This window comes from Xenopus tropicalis, chromosome 1 (genome assembly GCF_000004195.4).
Source record: "Xenopus tropicalis strain Nigerian chromosome 1, UCB_Xtro_10.0, whole genome shotgun sequence".
NCBI lineage: Eukaryota > Metazoa > Chordata > Amphibia > Anura > Pipidae > Xenopus > Xenopus tropicalis.
Genome location: NC_030677.2, coordinates 143405113 through 143420529, shown reverse-complemented (window position 1 = coordinate 143420529; position 15417 = coordinate 143405113). Strand labels below are relative to the sequence as shown.

The window sequence follows — 15417 nt, the reverse complement described above, 5'->3', positions numbered from 1 at the left end:
AGAGAATTGGAGCATGTTGGGTGCTAAGTACTACTGCCAGTAAAAGGCAACACAGCCGGTGATTGACACTTCTTGCCTGCTTCTGAAACATGCTCTCTTCAAAGATATGCTTCCGCCAGCTCCGGGTAAGTAACTGCGCGTTTGGGCCCAATGCAGATTAACTAGCAATGACATTGTAAGCTTTAACTTTGAGGACACGTTTGAAAGGCCCGCCTCTTATTTAAATGAACCTCACAACGTGTGGGTATTTCTGGGAGTTTTCTGGCTTTAAATTCAACGTTCATTATTTTTAAAATATAATAAAGCCTTACAGACTGCTGAAATTAATTTTTCACACTAAAGTTGTCAACAGGAATACTAATATCACAAAGAATAAAATCTCCCTAATGTAAGAATTTATTGTTCTGGCGGTATATATACGGCTGAGGCGCTGTAAGTAAGAAGAGCGGAAGGGAAGCTCATTGCTGAGGGCACATGCTGGGTGCGTCACATCCGTGTCGTCACTCCAATCATTCCCTCCGGGAAGGTCTGAGACTTGAGCCGCAAGCAGCCCTCGCAGGGCGTCACCCGAGTAACGGGTGGGTGAGTCCCCAGAAACCCCACGCTGGAGTGGAACAGTCCGTAAAGTGGTGGAGGCTATGCAGGAGAAGCGCAATCTGATCGTAGTGGAAGGAGGCGTGCCACAGATTGAGGTACCTCCCACCTCCCATGTGCGACACAGACGAGCTGATGCTGCCTCCTCCCCGGACCTTGGAAGTGGCTCACGGCTGGCACAGTTAGTCCAATGGCTGAGGTGAGGTAGCAGCACGGGATTGGTGCGCACCTCATAACCCAAGTCAGACTACTCTCCCGCCGCTCTTTTATTAGATTTCTCTGTTTTACACCTAATAAAATCATTTCGTCTCATTGCGAACGTCAAAGCTGTCATTTTCTGGGGAGTTCAAGCAATTTGTTTATAGCAACAAGGGCGCTAGTAGTGTAGCTTTTAACCCATAGTTGCAGCGTTTATCGAGCTCTGGTGGGATAGAAAGCTCATTCAAAGCTCAAGTAAAAAAATCTGTTGCAAGTCAGGTCAAAGGGAAGTTAAGGATGGTTCAACTTTGCATTAACTTTTAGTTTGTTCTAGAATGTCATATTCCTACCAACTTTGCAGTTGTCCTTCATTATTTATTTCTTACAGTTTTTAAGTTATTTGCCTTCCACATATTGCCAACTTTTAAAAGGGGGTCACTGACCCCAGTAGCCCAAAAACTTTTGCTCTGTAAACTTACAATTTTATTTATATTGTTATTTTTGTATTACTTATCTTTCTAGTCAGTCCCTTTCCTATTCATATTCCATCCTTGGTTGCTAAGGTAACCAGATTGCTTCTTAAAATCCATGCTGGAGAGCTGCTGAACAAAAAGCTGAAAAAACAAAAACCAATTGCTATGGGCAACAATGCCGGTGATGTTTGTCTCTAATGTTAATAAAAATGCACCTACACGATCATTTAATTGTTAACAACCCCTTTAAAGCTACTCCATGTTTGGTGTTTTTGAGTAAGATACCAGTAAGCAGCACCTCCACTTTACCTTTTGTTGTGACTGTTTTGATAACATGGCAATTATCTGTGTAAGGAGTTGCCACCCACCTGGCAGATATTTTACTTACTGGTAAATCACCTGCCCCTCCAACTAGCTTTTATCAACCTTAACATCAAGTTAATGTAAGATTGCTCAGAGCACTTTCCTAAGCACTATTGTAATTTATATTAATGCGCAATTATGAGCAGTTTTACATGAATTTGTTTCTAAAATGTCATTATCCTTTAAATAGTTCAGTATCAGTGTTCCCTCTAATTCCTCAATGGCTATGTGTGGGGAAAAAAATCTATTTTGTGTGCACATTTTAAATTTGTGTGTGCATTGTTAAAACTGTGTGCTCTGGACAGAATAAATGCAAAATGTTGTGTTTTGACACAATGGGGTTGATTCACTAAAGTGCGTTAAGTCGCATATCACATGCGTTAATTTTCGCACGACCGCATGCGGTAGATTTAACACATGCGTTAATTAGCGCACAGAAAAGAATACTAACAGTAAGGCGCGCTAAATATCGCATTAGGCTATGCGAAAATTAACACCTACTTCAGGCAGGCGATAATTATAGAAAAGTACAGTTCATGAGCTTTTGGCAATAAAATATGGACTTACAGTGTTATTTATTCAAGTCTGTGTTTCCCCTAGAGTGCCAGTTTGCAGCGAAATGGTCATTTTTAATACAGTAATTTTCCTCAAGTATTGGCGAGTATGGCTAACATGGCGTGCGTTTATTCGCGCGACTATTTATATGCGGCTACAAGCGATGAAATGTTTCGCCAGGCATGGATTTGCAGCAAATTTTTGGACGTGCGGCAAATTTTTCCGCGGCAAATTTTTTCATGCGTTTCGCAAAACAATCTGCCAATGGCAAAACGCATGAAAAAATTCGCCACGCAAAAATTCACCGCACGTCCAAAAATTGACACAGGCGTCAAAAAATAATAGTCGCGGGCAACAATTTTTTTGGCCGCACAACATTTTTGCCGTTTCGTGGATCTTTTGAAAGATTTGCAAATTTTTCACCAAAGATATTTATAAGCATCTACTCTTTATATGATACCATTTATATGATACTATTTATATGTGGCTACTATTTATATACACTATTTATATGCGGCGACAATTTATATGCACTATTTAAATGCTACTATTTAAATGCTACTATTTATATGCGGCGACTATACGCGGGCGTTATTTAGCGCATGTAATGTCAACTACCGCACAAAAATAGTCTTCGCAAGTTAAATAACGCATGCAACATCGCACGTAAATTAGCGCAAGTATGCTTATAGTGTATCGTGCGAAAAGTTGCGAAAATTTAGACGCGATAAAATTTATAACGCACACTATAAATAGCGCACGTTTTATCGCACTTTAGTGAATCAGCCCTAATATCCTTTGTGCTTGCCACTAATTTTTTTTGTGCACTCACTTTATAATTCATGCACAGCTAAGAGGGATCATTGATCCATATCCTCCAAAATCACCACCACGCTTACTGGATCCCTTCACCCACAATTCGCCTGCAATCATACAACTGCTCCCCTGCAACATCATAGCCCCATCCTCTTATTCCCCCCCCACCTTTCCTAAAGGCTGGTAAGCCTGGCCCAGACAGTTACTATTTCCTGTTTTTGTTTAATATGGTTCCTGGAAACCATCTTTGGCCTCCACATGACAAATACGGTGGATGTTTGTTGGAGAACCTGTGAACAAAGCATAGATCAGCAAAAGAGCTAACTCTGTCACAGACACTCAAGTTGTTTAAGAAAGGCAGATTTAGCTAGGAAGAGAAGCACTGAGCTCCAACGTAAGATTTATAGTTTTCTCAAGGTATTACTGGCCTTAACGTTAAGGGACCAAATTTAGGAAAGGGATTTGGGCTAGACTTATTCCATGTGGTTTCCGCTGGAGGGGATCCAGACAACTAGATGGTATTCCACATAAGGTATATCTTGCACCTTACGCCTACCAGATCATATCCACATTGGCGGCAGTAATCCTGCTCTGTAAATGAATATTTTTGCAAACCTTAAACCATCATAACAACCTTAGTACTGCATGAGTACTTTATCCTTGTATGCTAAATAAACATTTGTTATCTGTTCAAGATCCACATCTTTAAATCGCGGTTGTGCAGAATTGAGAGGGGTAGTTTCACAACACCACTCATTTCTCCACACAACATTGAAGGGCCCAATTTGGAGAGCAAAGAGCTCTGTGTTTTACAGCAGTTGAAGCATCAGCGTAGACCAAGATAGGGTTAAAGGTGCAAAGTGTGAAAGTTCCCATATCCCCCTGACTCTTTGACTCACTGGTATTTTTTCTTAAATAGCAGCTCACTCTGATGCTTACTTATGGAATGGGAGTGCTTATTTCTCGTAGTACCTATGTGCCTTCACTCCTGCACAAAACAAAAGATGTCATGGAGTGCCCTGCAGATAAAAAAAAAATATATATATATATATATATATATATATATATATGAGGTAGAGAGGCACCCCCATTAAAGCACTGAATTTGGTTGCTTATAGTCAGTTTATCAGAAAGTGACTAGCTTCTGCAGTGTTGAACTTGGTCTCCTGGGCCCTCCAAAGAACCTGAAACTCTGGACCCACACTCACAGCAATTCTATAAAGTAATTTCTAAAAGTTATAGGCCGATGGAAATTCTCCTAGACTGGGGCCCAAGATCACCTCCAGTTAGACACACCAGCATTTGTTTGATGCAAGAAATAATACATTTGAAAAATGAATTCTCTGTCAAAAATAGCAAGAAACATTTTGCGATTTCTCACACTGGAGATGAATTAATAGAACACGAGAAAGCCACTTGGATTTTGATGACTATGCCCATGTAGTCCTTTTCTGGTTACAATAGCCCTTACATTTTGTTGTGGTGACTGTTTGCGCTATAGAAGAAGGGAGCAATCCCAGGTGAGGTAACATTGTGCGTTGTGCAGCTCAACCATTTTTGGCAGGTGGCTCTGGCCCTCTATGGGGGACAGATAATGGGGTAGGCCAAAAAACTTTGTTCTTTTTCAAATGTTTGTCCTGTGTCACTGCATAGGTTTATCATAGTTATATATTTTATATATATATATATATTTGGAATGCAATGAATTCATATTTTTGGATTTGTCTAAATATGAAATCCTTAATAAAAGAATACTAAACCAAGTTGTACACTAATTTGCATGAAAAATGCTGGGATTATGCCAAATCCTGAATTCAGTATACCAGTATACCAGAACTGACACCCTTCCAAAACCAGCGTCATGTCACTGTTTGTTGCACAGTTTTACTCCATCTAACTAGCCCTCTAGGTTAGGCATACTGGTCAAATATCCTGTTATCCTGATTTCTCCTTTATCAGGCTTTGGCTTCATTGGCACCCACTGTATCTCAGCTTGATAACACGTCTGATTTCCTGGCTCACGTTCCTCACCGTAAACACCCTGGAGTCATAAATCTGAAAGTTGTTCAATTGCCAAAGGAGGCTCAGGATGCAGCAAAGGTTCTATTACAAGGTAGGTTCACGCAATAAAGATAATAGCAAAATAAACTCAGTCCATATATCTCTGTATATATATATATATATATATATATATATATATATATATAGCAATAGACAGTGTTGGCACTCTCAGGATTTCCACAATCGTTTTTAAGGACAACAAATCATAATTGAATGCAAAAGGTGAGATTTATTAGAAGGACCTTTACAGGTATTGTAAAGAACATTTTGGTGTATACAAAGGGTAGAAAGGGTCTGTATAACACAGGACTTATATCTTCAGCTTTGGACTCAGGCCAACATTATGGATTTCTACGCGAGTGCCTGCCTTTTGTGACTTTATGGTTTGTGTGTGTGTGTGTGTATATATATATATATATATATATATATATATATAATATATATATATATATATATATATATATATATATAATATATATATATATATTCACAAAGGAGTCTCAGGATCAAAAAAAATTGAATAAATCAGAGGTTTATTGTGCCCAATGTTTCAGCTCCACACAGGAGCTTTCGTCAGGGGACGAAAGCTCCTGTGTGGAGCTGAAACGTTGGTCACAATAAACCTCTGATTTATTCAATTTTTTTTGATCCTGAGACTCCTTTGTGAAAATCCTGTGTGCCGTCACTCCAGCCTGTATACTTATTTTTTGCACAGGCACCCAGGTATCGACACTAGCTCATGGTGTGCAGCTTTTCCAGCATTTTTGTATAATATATATATAAATCCCTCTGCTAACATTCCAAGCCCTTCACTCCTCTGCTCCTCTCTACATTTCTTCACTGGTCTCTCTGCATGTTCCTGGTCGTCTCCTCCACTCCTCTTAGAGCCTTCGTCTTTTTACACCATCCACACCTACTGCGCTCTCTCGTCTTAAACCTTTCTATCTTGTTGCTCCTTACCTCTGGAACTCTATCCCTGAATCCCTCCGTAGGGAACACTCACCCACTCTCTTTAAGAAAAAGCTCAGCTGTTACCTTCTGGAGCACTAAAACATTATTTTGCCCAGTCCTGCGCTTAAGGGCAAATGCCCATACCTGGTGCACTCTTACCTTCCAATTTGTGCCTGTATGTTACCCAACCACTTAGACTGTAAGCTCTATGGGGCAGGGACCTCCTTCCTACTGTGTCTCATACCACATGGCACTTATTCCCTGTGTATTTATACTTATTTATTGTATTTATTATAACACTTGTCCTCCCTGTGTGTAATTTTGTATATTGTAAGATTGTACAGCGCTGCGTACCCTTGTGGCGCTTTATAAATAAAGTTATACATACATACATACATACAGCAGCCAGGCAAATATTGATATTGTATATTCTCTGTACTCCGGTTTCTAAAACAACATTGCAAGTAAGCTGATTAACAGACCTGGTGGAAAATGGACTCCAGTTAAATTGGTTTAAGCAATGTCAGACTGGGGTACTCAAGGCCCACAGGAAAGCCCAAATTCAAGGGGCACCCTAGCCACCACCAAACTTCATGTTAAGGAGAAGGTGAACATCATCCTGAGTGGTTCATATAAGAGAAGTTAATGAAAGCGTAAGGGTTACATTTGTTATCATGTATTTTGCGAAAGGTCCATTCCTGTAATCTTGATAAAAGTGTTTAGCAAATGAAAACATTGATACAGTATTTTATAAATTATTATACATTATTTTTATACATTTTATAAATTGTATACAAAATAAAGTCCCATTGCTGATATTGATTTTTATTCAATATGTGTGGTATGTGTTTGTAGCTAAATTTACAAAGAAATTAATATTGCTGTTCAAAAGTGCAATGTCATAAATCTATATACAGGTATAGGATCCGTTATCTGGAAACCTGTTATCCTGAAAGCCCCAAATTATGGGAAGGCCATATCCTATAGACTCAACTGTAATCAAATAATTCAAATTTTTAAAAATGACTACCCTTTACTCTGTAATAATAAAATAGGACAATGTACTTGATCCCAACTAAGATATAATTAAATCTTATTGTAGGCAAAACAATCCTATTAGGTTTTTTTTTAATGTTTAAATGATTAAGGTAGAGAGATCCAAATTATGGATTCTTTATCCAGAAAACCCCATGTCCCAAGCAGTCTGGATAACAGGTGCCATACCTGTATATAATTTTAAATATTCTAAGGAGAGGCCTTCTAAATCAGTCTCTGAAGCAAGCAGAGGTGATATTCACTTTTTTTTTTGTTTCCAAAATAGCAGCTGTTTATATTGTAGGAAACACTAGACCATCAAACGAGAGTCCAACTCCTTCCACCTTATGCCTCATTTAATTTATATATGTCTTTTATTTTGTTTGCCCGTATTAACATAGTTTAATTTTCTGTCCAATTTCTGGTTTCAGGTAGCACTATTAGAGATTTACAAGGACACGTTAACTCCCTAAACAATTTTCTTTGGAGTCGTAAACGCCCAGCTGAAGACAAGGACTTGAGAGTTCGGGCTGAAGAACTGGAGAAGAAGTTTAGAGCCTCTGTGGGTTGTGATGCAGGTAAATTGAAGGAAATGGTCTACAGTATATGCATAGCAGAGTTGCTATACCACTTTACTTACTGTATTCTAATTAGTTTTGTGAAATGTGCCTTTCTGTGACAGAGACTGAAAGTTTTGAACAGCAAGAGAAGTTAAGGAATCGTGTGCTAAATACTCTGCGCAAGAATATATATCATTGGCAGCCAATGAGGTATTTAGCACTCATTTACTCTGTATAGTATAACAAATATACATTTGCATGGAGATGTTTCTACATGTTTTTAGTCATCTTTATTGATCTTGATCTTGATATTGAATGTTTCAGCACATTCTTGCTTTTTGAAAATGCATTTTGTATGTTTGATGCAATTTTGACTAAATCAGTCACATCACACTTTCACATCTCAAAAACCACCACGAGCTACTTAAAGAAAAGCTAGCTGGAGGTTTTGGATTAGCCCTCTCAATCCCTCTAAAAATCTTGTTCTTAAACATGCAAACGGGCCAAAAGGATCTGGGAAGTAAATGTGATCTGCATAAAAAATTACAGCAAGAATTGAAAGACTTATAAAGTGAAATCAAAGACTTAGTTCTGCATGCACCCAGTATATTGGCTATGAATCATCTACTTCAAATCTTGCTTCATTTTAACCCCTCCTGCAACAAAATGTGAACCTGTGCTTATTATTATAACAGGAACTTTTGTATTAGGGATGCATCAAATCCACTATTTTGGGATCCGGCCAAATCCTTGGTGAAAGATTTGGACGAATACAGAACTGAATCCAAATCCTAATTTGCACATATAAATTAGGACATAGAGGGGTTAAAGAGAACCGTGTGCTTTTTGCGCAGTGAAAAAGTCTGTGTTTATGTGACAAAAAGTCATGTGATTTTAAATATTTGGAGTTAGTTCGGTCAGGCACATGGATTCAGCTGGATTTAAATCCTGATGAAAAAGGCTAAATCCCAAACCGAATCCTGGATTCAGTGCATCTCTACTTTTGTATCCTGTTGAATCACTTTGGCACTTTGACTTACTATATATTCTTTTATATTTTGCCCATGCTTTTTCACATCACATTAATATCTTTCTCTTTGGCATAGCTACACAGAGGAACTGAGTCTGGTGTATTTTGCTGCTCGTTTTGATGGAGGATATGCAGCAGTAACCCGAGCTCTGAAAGAGGTGAGGAGAAAATTAGAATTTTAGAGTACCCAAAAGCTGTTAAGGATAATTTATATACCTGTTTTAAAATATTGCATTTGTGTTTATTGTCCTTGTGCCTATTTTATCCCTAAGCAAGGGATTCTCTTCCAAAGTGGATGAGAGGAAAACACCTCTTTCTTGCACTGTATTTTGATTCTTTCTCTTATTACACTTTTATCCTCTCCGTTCTTTATATTATTTGTGTATCGCTCAATTGTGGGTGTATATTTCTCTTCTGTTTTATTTTCTATGCCAGATACATCAGCGTTGCCCGGAATTCAAGCCTCAAACACTGCTGGATTTTGGCTCTGGTACTGGATCAGTTACATGGTGAGAGCAAACTATTAGTTCATGAACAATGTTTTGCAAATATTTCTTATATTAAGGTACTCGTTCATTATTTTAAGGTACTCACTGTTCCTTATAGATGTATTTTTTTATTATAGTATTGTTTGTTTATCTATGTTTCCTTGTGCTTTTATCTTCCATACAAGTTTAACCTTGATTAGACACTCTTTGTAACATTTACTTTGTGACCCTCAGGTCTGCAAATAATATATCTGGGGTAAAAGTCTGGTTAAATACATGTGTATTGATATGTTTAACCACATTTAGCTGTTCTTTGTAACATCTACTTTCTGGATCTCAGGGCAGCAAACAATCTCTGGGGTAAAAGTCTGGTTGAATACATGTGTGTAGACAGTGCGGCACCCATGAATAGACTCAGTGAACTGGTGCTAAAAGGTAAGAGTTTATATACAGTTGCATTCAGTTACTGTCTTTCTTTAATTGTATAATACAATATGTAGCTTATCAATTGTATGATATGTTGGTAACGGATAATACTTTCCTAAAATTACGTACACAATAACTGGCTAATCATTGTAGAACTCTTAACATTCCTCAAACATACGAGATGGACATTTTACATTTTGTAAAGTCTTGCTTGTAAATAGAGTGTTCTGACCCCATACCCTTGGACCTTGCATTTAGGTGATTTTAAAATTGTACTGTTATTATTATAATGTTTTTTGGGTCAAGCTCCCTGCCTTGCGATTTCAATTTTTAATATATTTTAATAATATTGCAACGTAACAGTGAGAGAGATCATATCTCAAAATGTTAACAGATACAGGAAAACATTCTTGCAAATAAACCCAGAATTTAACTCAATTGTTATTTATGGAGAGCATACGCACAGTTATAGAACTTCTGAATTAGATGCAGTTTCCTTACTGTTATTTAAAACATTTTATCCTAGCTCCATATATATTGTTTAAAATGTACAGTTGTTTCTTGAAGCCAAGCACATTTATTAACTGACCAAGAACACTTCAGAAGGTTTGGTTTTGATTGTTGAAATACAATTAAGGAGGCCAGGTCAGGCTGAAGTACATTTTGACATTTGCATTTTATGAACAATACAAACGTGGTGCTTTTATGTCTTTAAGTCTGTTTCATTACCTTGACTGCAAAAGTCTGTTTCCAGGCGGCTCAGAGTCTGGTGAGATGCATATCTCTGGAGTTTACTTCCGACAGTTTCTGCCACTTTCACCTAAGGTAAACTGTGTTTATTACTATACTTATTTCTTGCTTGTGGTAAATTTGCACTACTGTGGGCACAAACCTTATAGTGTCCCTTGCCTAACCTTCAAACTGCTGCAAGTAAACCTATACTACTGTTGCCCTACAGTGGTTGTGTGTTTGCTTTAGTTCATATAAGCAAAGCTGCTGTGTAGTCATGGGGGTAGCTATTCAAATTATAGGGCTAAATGGCACAAATTACATAGTAGGTAACAAATAGGTTCTGTGAAACGCCATTGCATTCTACTTATCTTGTTACATATCTGGTATCTGCTATGTAACCTACACCTTTCTCCCTTTTTCCAGCTTGAGTGTCTGCCCCCGTAACTACACAGCAGCTTATTTATATAAACTATAGTAGTCTTTGTGAAGCAAAGGGGGTAGGGGAAGGCATTTTCGGAAGATTTGCCACAGGCAACAGATCTCCTCATCTACCCCAGTGGACAATAACTGCAAACTGGGACTTATTTACATGCTTTGCACCAATGCTGCAAGACATAGTGGCCAATTAGCAACTGCTAGAAAACAAGCTAGAAAATGAAAGCAAGTAACTGCACCAGTGCAAGTTGGTACCCATGTTATTAAATGAGCCCTTCTTTGTGCTGACTACTACTTTTGCCATTTTTTCCCCAAGGTTCAATATGATCTGGTAGTCTCTGCCTTCTCACTAACTGATCTTCCAAGTCTGTCTGAAAGGGAGAAAGTCGTCCAAGCTTTGTGGAGGAAAACAGGAGGCTTTTTGGTTTGTTTGTTTATTCATTTAATCCCCAGTTCTGAAGATGCTCTCTTAAAAGTACTGTATCTTTACACTAGCCAATATGAGCCTATGCCTAATCATTTTCTCTGTGCTATAGGTGTTGGTGGAGAGTGGTACAAAGGAGGGGCATCAACTTCTGATGGAAGCTCGGGACATAGTTTTGCAGGTGAATATTCCCCATACAATTAAGCATACATATGTAATTGTAATATATTGCATGCACATTTATAGATATGGTATGGTAAAATAACAATGTAACACAAAGCCTCTGAACTGATTGGTTTTGGACCTCCAGCTATATTATTTTTATGACCCCAGCTGACCCAAGGGCTTCCCAAACTCCCTTAAACATCATTATCAATTTGCTATAATCTGGTCTGAACATTGAGTATAGTTGATCAGTTCAAGATCGCCAAAAGTAAAACCTAGTTCTTTCTGTGATTCAGCTTAATTGTGGGAAAATGCAAAAACATGTTTTCTTGTTCATATATTTTCTCGTTCATAGAAAGAAGACAAGGAGATTTGGGACCACCGTCCCCCCCAAGTATTTGCCCCAGTGAGTACATGTTGCTAATTTTGTTTGTCTTTTTGTCCAGTTAATGTAGATATTTGTGTATGTGTATAAATGAGGGAAGGCACCATATTTTTTTGTAGGGCACACATTTAAATTAGGGCACTCTGCTTCTGGGGGTGGGTTTGATTAGAGCAAAGGCTCAAGGGGGATTAAGCATGATTAATGTTATGAAAAGTGGTGGTATAAGTTTATAGGGAGGTGAGTTGGATATAACTGTGGTAAAGTAATATGGGCAAAAAAAGGGATAAAAGATGATGGCATATAAAAAAGAACATCACAGAAATATACAGTATATATCTAAAAAATGACTGGACCAGCACACACTTCATGGTGGTTGACCTCCAAGCATCATGGTGCATTCTGTCTGCCTCTTTGTCTAGTCTGACTTTTACTTTCTTTTATGTGTGCACTTGTTTTTGGCTATGCATTTTGGTCTCCCTGTTTTGTAGAAAACATTATTTTATATTCCATAGCTGCACTGTGGCTGATGCCTACAAAAGTTAAAGCTGTTATCCCTCAAGAATTTTGTTAATTCTCCTCTTCTCTCTCCTTAAGTGTCCACATCAGATGCCATGTCCTAAGCTGTCTAACAGGCTGCAGATGCCCTGTAACTTTATTCAAAAGTACCAACCACTGCCTTTCAACTGGGTGAGTTCCCTTAGCCACACACATTTTACTTTAAAGTGAAACTAACTGCATATGCCCTTTGCTGTATTTCTACTTGTGAATTTTCTGTGTTTTTTTATATAAAGAATTGTATTCCTTGAAACAGGTCTAGAAACGTAAATTATGAGGATAGGGTTAAAATGTTTCATATTGTAAAGAAAAGACTTGAAAGTTCTTTAGAATTCACCTAAATATATTAATTTCTTAAAGTATATACTGATGATATCCAAATATACTTTTCCACTCCTTCATTAACAGTTGAAACTGAGACTCATATATTATAACTGGGGGTGAGCATTGACTCCCCTCTGTCCTTCTCTGGCTGTATTAACAGCACTGTCAAAACCTGTCACTTTTCTTATGCAGTATTGTCAAAATCTGTCTCTTTCTTTCAACTGTTACAGATAGGATGCTCATGCATGTTCTCATCCTATCCCGACTAGACTATTGTAACCTGCTTCTAACTGGCCTCCCTAACTCCCATCTCTTCCCCCCCTTACAGTCTGTCTGAAATACTGCTGCCAAAATTCTCCTCCTCTCATCAAGGAAAGTTCAGGTCCTAATCATGGCTCCCCATAAAAACAAGAATATCTTCTCACCTTGCCTCATAGCAAGAGCACCCTTGCTGATTACCCATAAATGGCCACAGTCCCTATGAAATTAGCAATGTTTCCTGATTTGCACATCACTATAGCAGGAGCACTTTTTTATATGATTGCCTTAGCAAGAAATGGGGGCAATTTGAGGCAATTTGATGAAGCCTCCTGTGCTACTAACAATGGCCCTGTGTGCCATTGACCCAAAAAAATTAATTGATGCTAGATTCTACCCTTTATTTTTCAGTTTGTTTATAGCTGTTTTTAATTCTTGCTTACTAAATATATTACATTTTTCCACAGAACCCTCATGAGCGCTGGGAAAAATTTTCCTTCATAATAATTTCCCGTGGATATGTTGGAGGCGCTTACTGGCCACGTATAATTAGCCATGTACTAAGTAGGCCACGACACGTGCACTGTCACATGTGTTGTGCTGATGGGGAGTTAAAGCATGAAGTTATTACAGCACGGAGGCATGGCCGGTAAAGTTAACACTTCTAGTAACAGCATTTTAAATCTGACTCTAGGTGCAGATACACAGCTTTTCCCTGGGTGCAAATATTTAAGTAAGAACTAAGGGGCACGCTCTTGTACCTCTTAGTGCATTAGCACTTGTGCCCTGGGAATTGGTAAATTACCCCTAGTCAAGTACACTAATAGTCATATATTGCAAAATATGAGGAAAGATGTCGTGACTACAATTCTTTACTGATTTTACTTTCCTATAGTTTGTGCTTTGCTATTATTGTGGAGGAACTTCATTTTCCAAAATTCAACATTCCAGATTTGCTAGGTGTTTGCCATATTAAAGTGATACTGGCACAATACCCCAGCCATCAATACTTACCGAGCCTGACACTCCGACATGGCTAAAGCCTCTCCCCTAGCTGTTTAAGTTATGGTGCACTGGGGACAGCCTTTAGCCAGTGTCGGGCTCGGTAAGTATTGCTGGGCCTTGCGATACTTTTGGCCCCAAACATTTTGTGTGTCACAACTCATTATTAATACAGATGTGTTCCTATGGGTTTTCTTAGGAAAGTGTTATTATCACTTTTAAGCTTATTAGTGTTATTAAACCACTTACCGAGTGTTTAAAGCTTTAATCACCACACACCATCATGTTTAATAGTTTTTGCATTATTGAATCATATCATTGTATCTATGTAAATAATGAGCAATTATAGGGGGTAATGTAATGGTCTTAAGCATTCAACTTGTCCATTAACCCATAACAGCCAATCGGCAAGTGGCATTTACTGATTTTTTTTTTTTTCTTAAAAACACGTGATTGCTTGGTATGGGTTTCTAGATGTGTGAAACATATATGGCTTTTATTAAATGAAACTAAAAGAATACAATGCTACTTGCAGATCCTGTATATATTACATTTTTGCTTGCCTTTTTTCAGGGATCTATATCGATGTGCTAGAAACTCTGAGTGGGGAGACCGCCTACCTATTCTTACTTCTACCGGGACCACCAAAGATGAAGATAGTGAAAATGAGGATATGAGCCCTGCTTTATGATTTGTACAGCTGCTCAGCACCAATTCATCACTCCTGTAGTTCAGGACGTAATCACCCCCTCCTGAAGAGCTAGCTTCAGGTGGCATGAAAGGACCAAGAGGATTTCTGTTACCCTAAGTTTCTTCATGGATGTTTAACTGATTGTGATATTGTTTAAACCACTCTCCAGATTAATGAATTATAACTGTGGACTGTTCCAGACATATATAAATGAATGATTGTGCTGAATGACGGATGCCAATTGTTAGGCAATGCTGTGTACTCTATAGAGTACTGATAAAGTCTGTTTGTCTGAAAAGGTTTGCTGAAAAGAGACTTCACTTTTGCATAAATGATTTTTCACAAGCATTTTCTGCTTATCAGTTTGGAAAATCCCAACTCTGCCTCGCTACCGCGTGACCTCTGCTGCTGATTCTCATTTAAACAATGTCCGAAGGCTCTAAAAAAAGACTGAAATCATCATCATAGGTATATGTCCTTATACTGTAGCTACCAAGTCTTACCTTTTTTCTCCTAGGGATTCAGTAGTTTGGGGGCATCCAACCCTCCTCAGTCTATGAATACCACATCAGCATACAATTATTAATATTGATTGTTGCTGGTGTTTTGTTATGAGTCAGCAAGTGTTCCTATCAACTTGTTCTGATATAGAATCTCTTTTCTTTAGAGCTGGGTTTGTGAGAGATGACCACAAAAAAAGTGTCAGTGGTCAGACAGAAATGATTGCATATGCAGCATACCTAAATCAAAAGCTGTTTCTAGTGCTGCTTATATTCCCTCTTGCTTTACTCTAGTACATTACTATAGCAAATGGGTTGACTGAGCTCAGCGTCAGACTGGTCTACCAGGATACCAGGAAAACTCCTGGTGGGCCCAGGTGCAAGTGGGCCCTAATT

At 38.3% G+C, this 15417-nt stretch overlaps 1 protein-coding gene across 1 annotated transcript; it reads left to right on the top strand.

The window, feature by feature from the left end:
- Window positions 1-9: 9 nt before the first annotated feature.
- On the top strand, window positions 10-14869 carry mettl17 (methyltransferase like 17). The gene is made up of 14 exons (NM_001127148.1): window positions 10-125; window positions 4959-5112; window positions 7478-7624; window positions 7729-7816; window positions 8713-8794; window positions 9072-9145; window positions 9465-9559; window positions 10305-10375; window positions 11034-11141; window positions 11254-11322; window positions 11662-11712; window positions 12286-12378; window positions 13296-13477; window positions 14404-14869. The coding sequence occupies exons 1-14, from the start codon at window positions 90-92 to the stop codon at window positions 14519-14521; spliced, it is 1368 nt and encodes a 455-aa protein (NP_001120620.1). The 5' UTR covers window positions 10-89; the 3' UTR covers window positions 14522-14869.
- The last annotated feature ends 548 nt before the right edge of the window (window positions 14870-15417 follow it).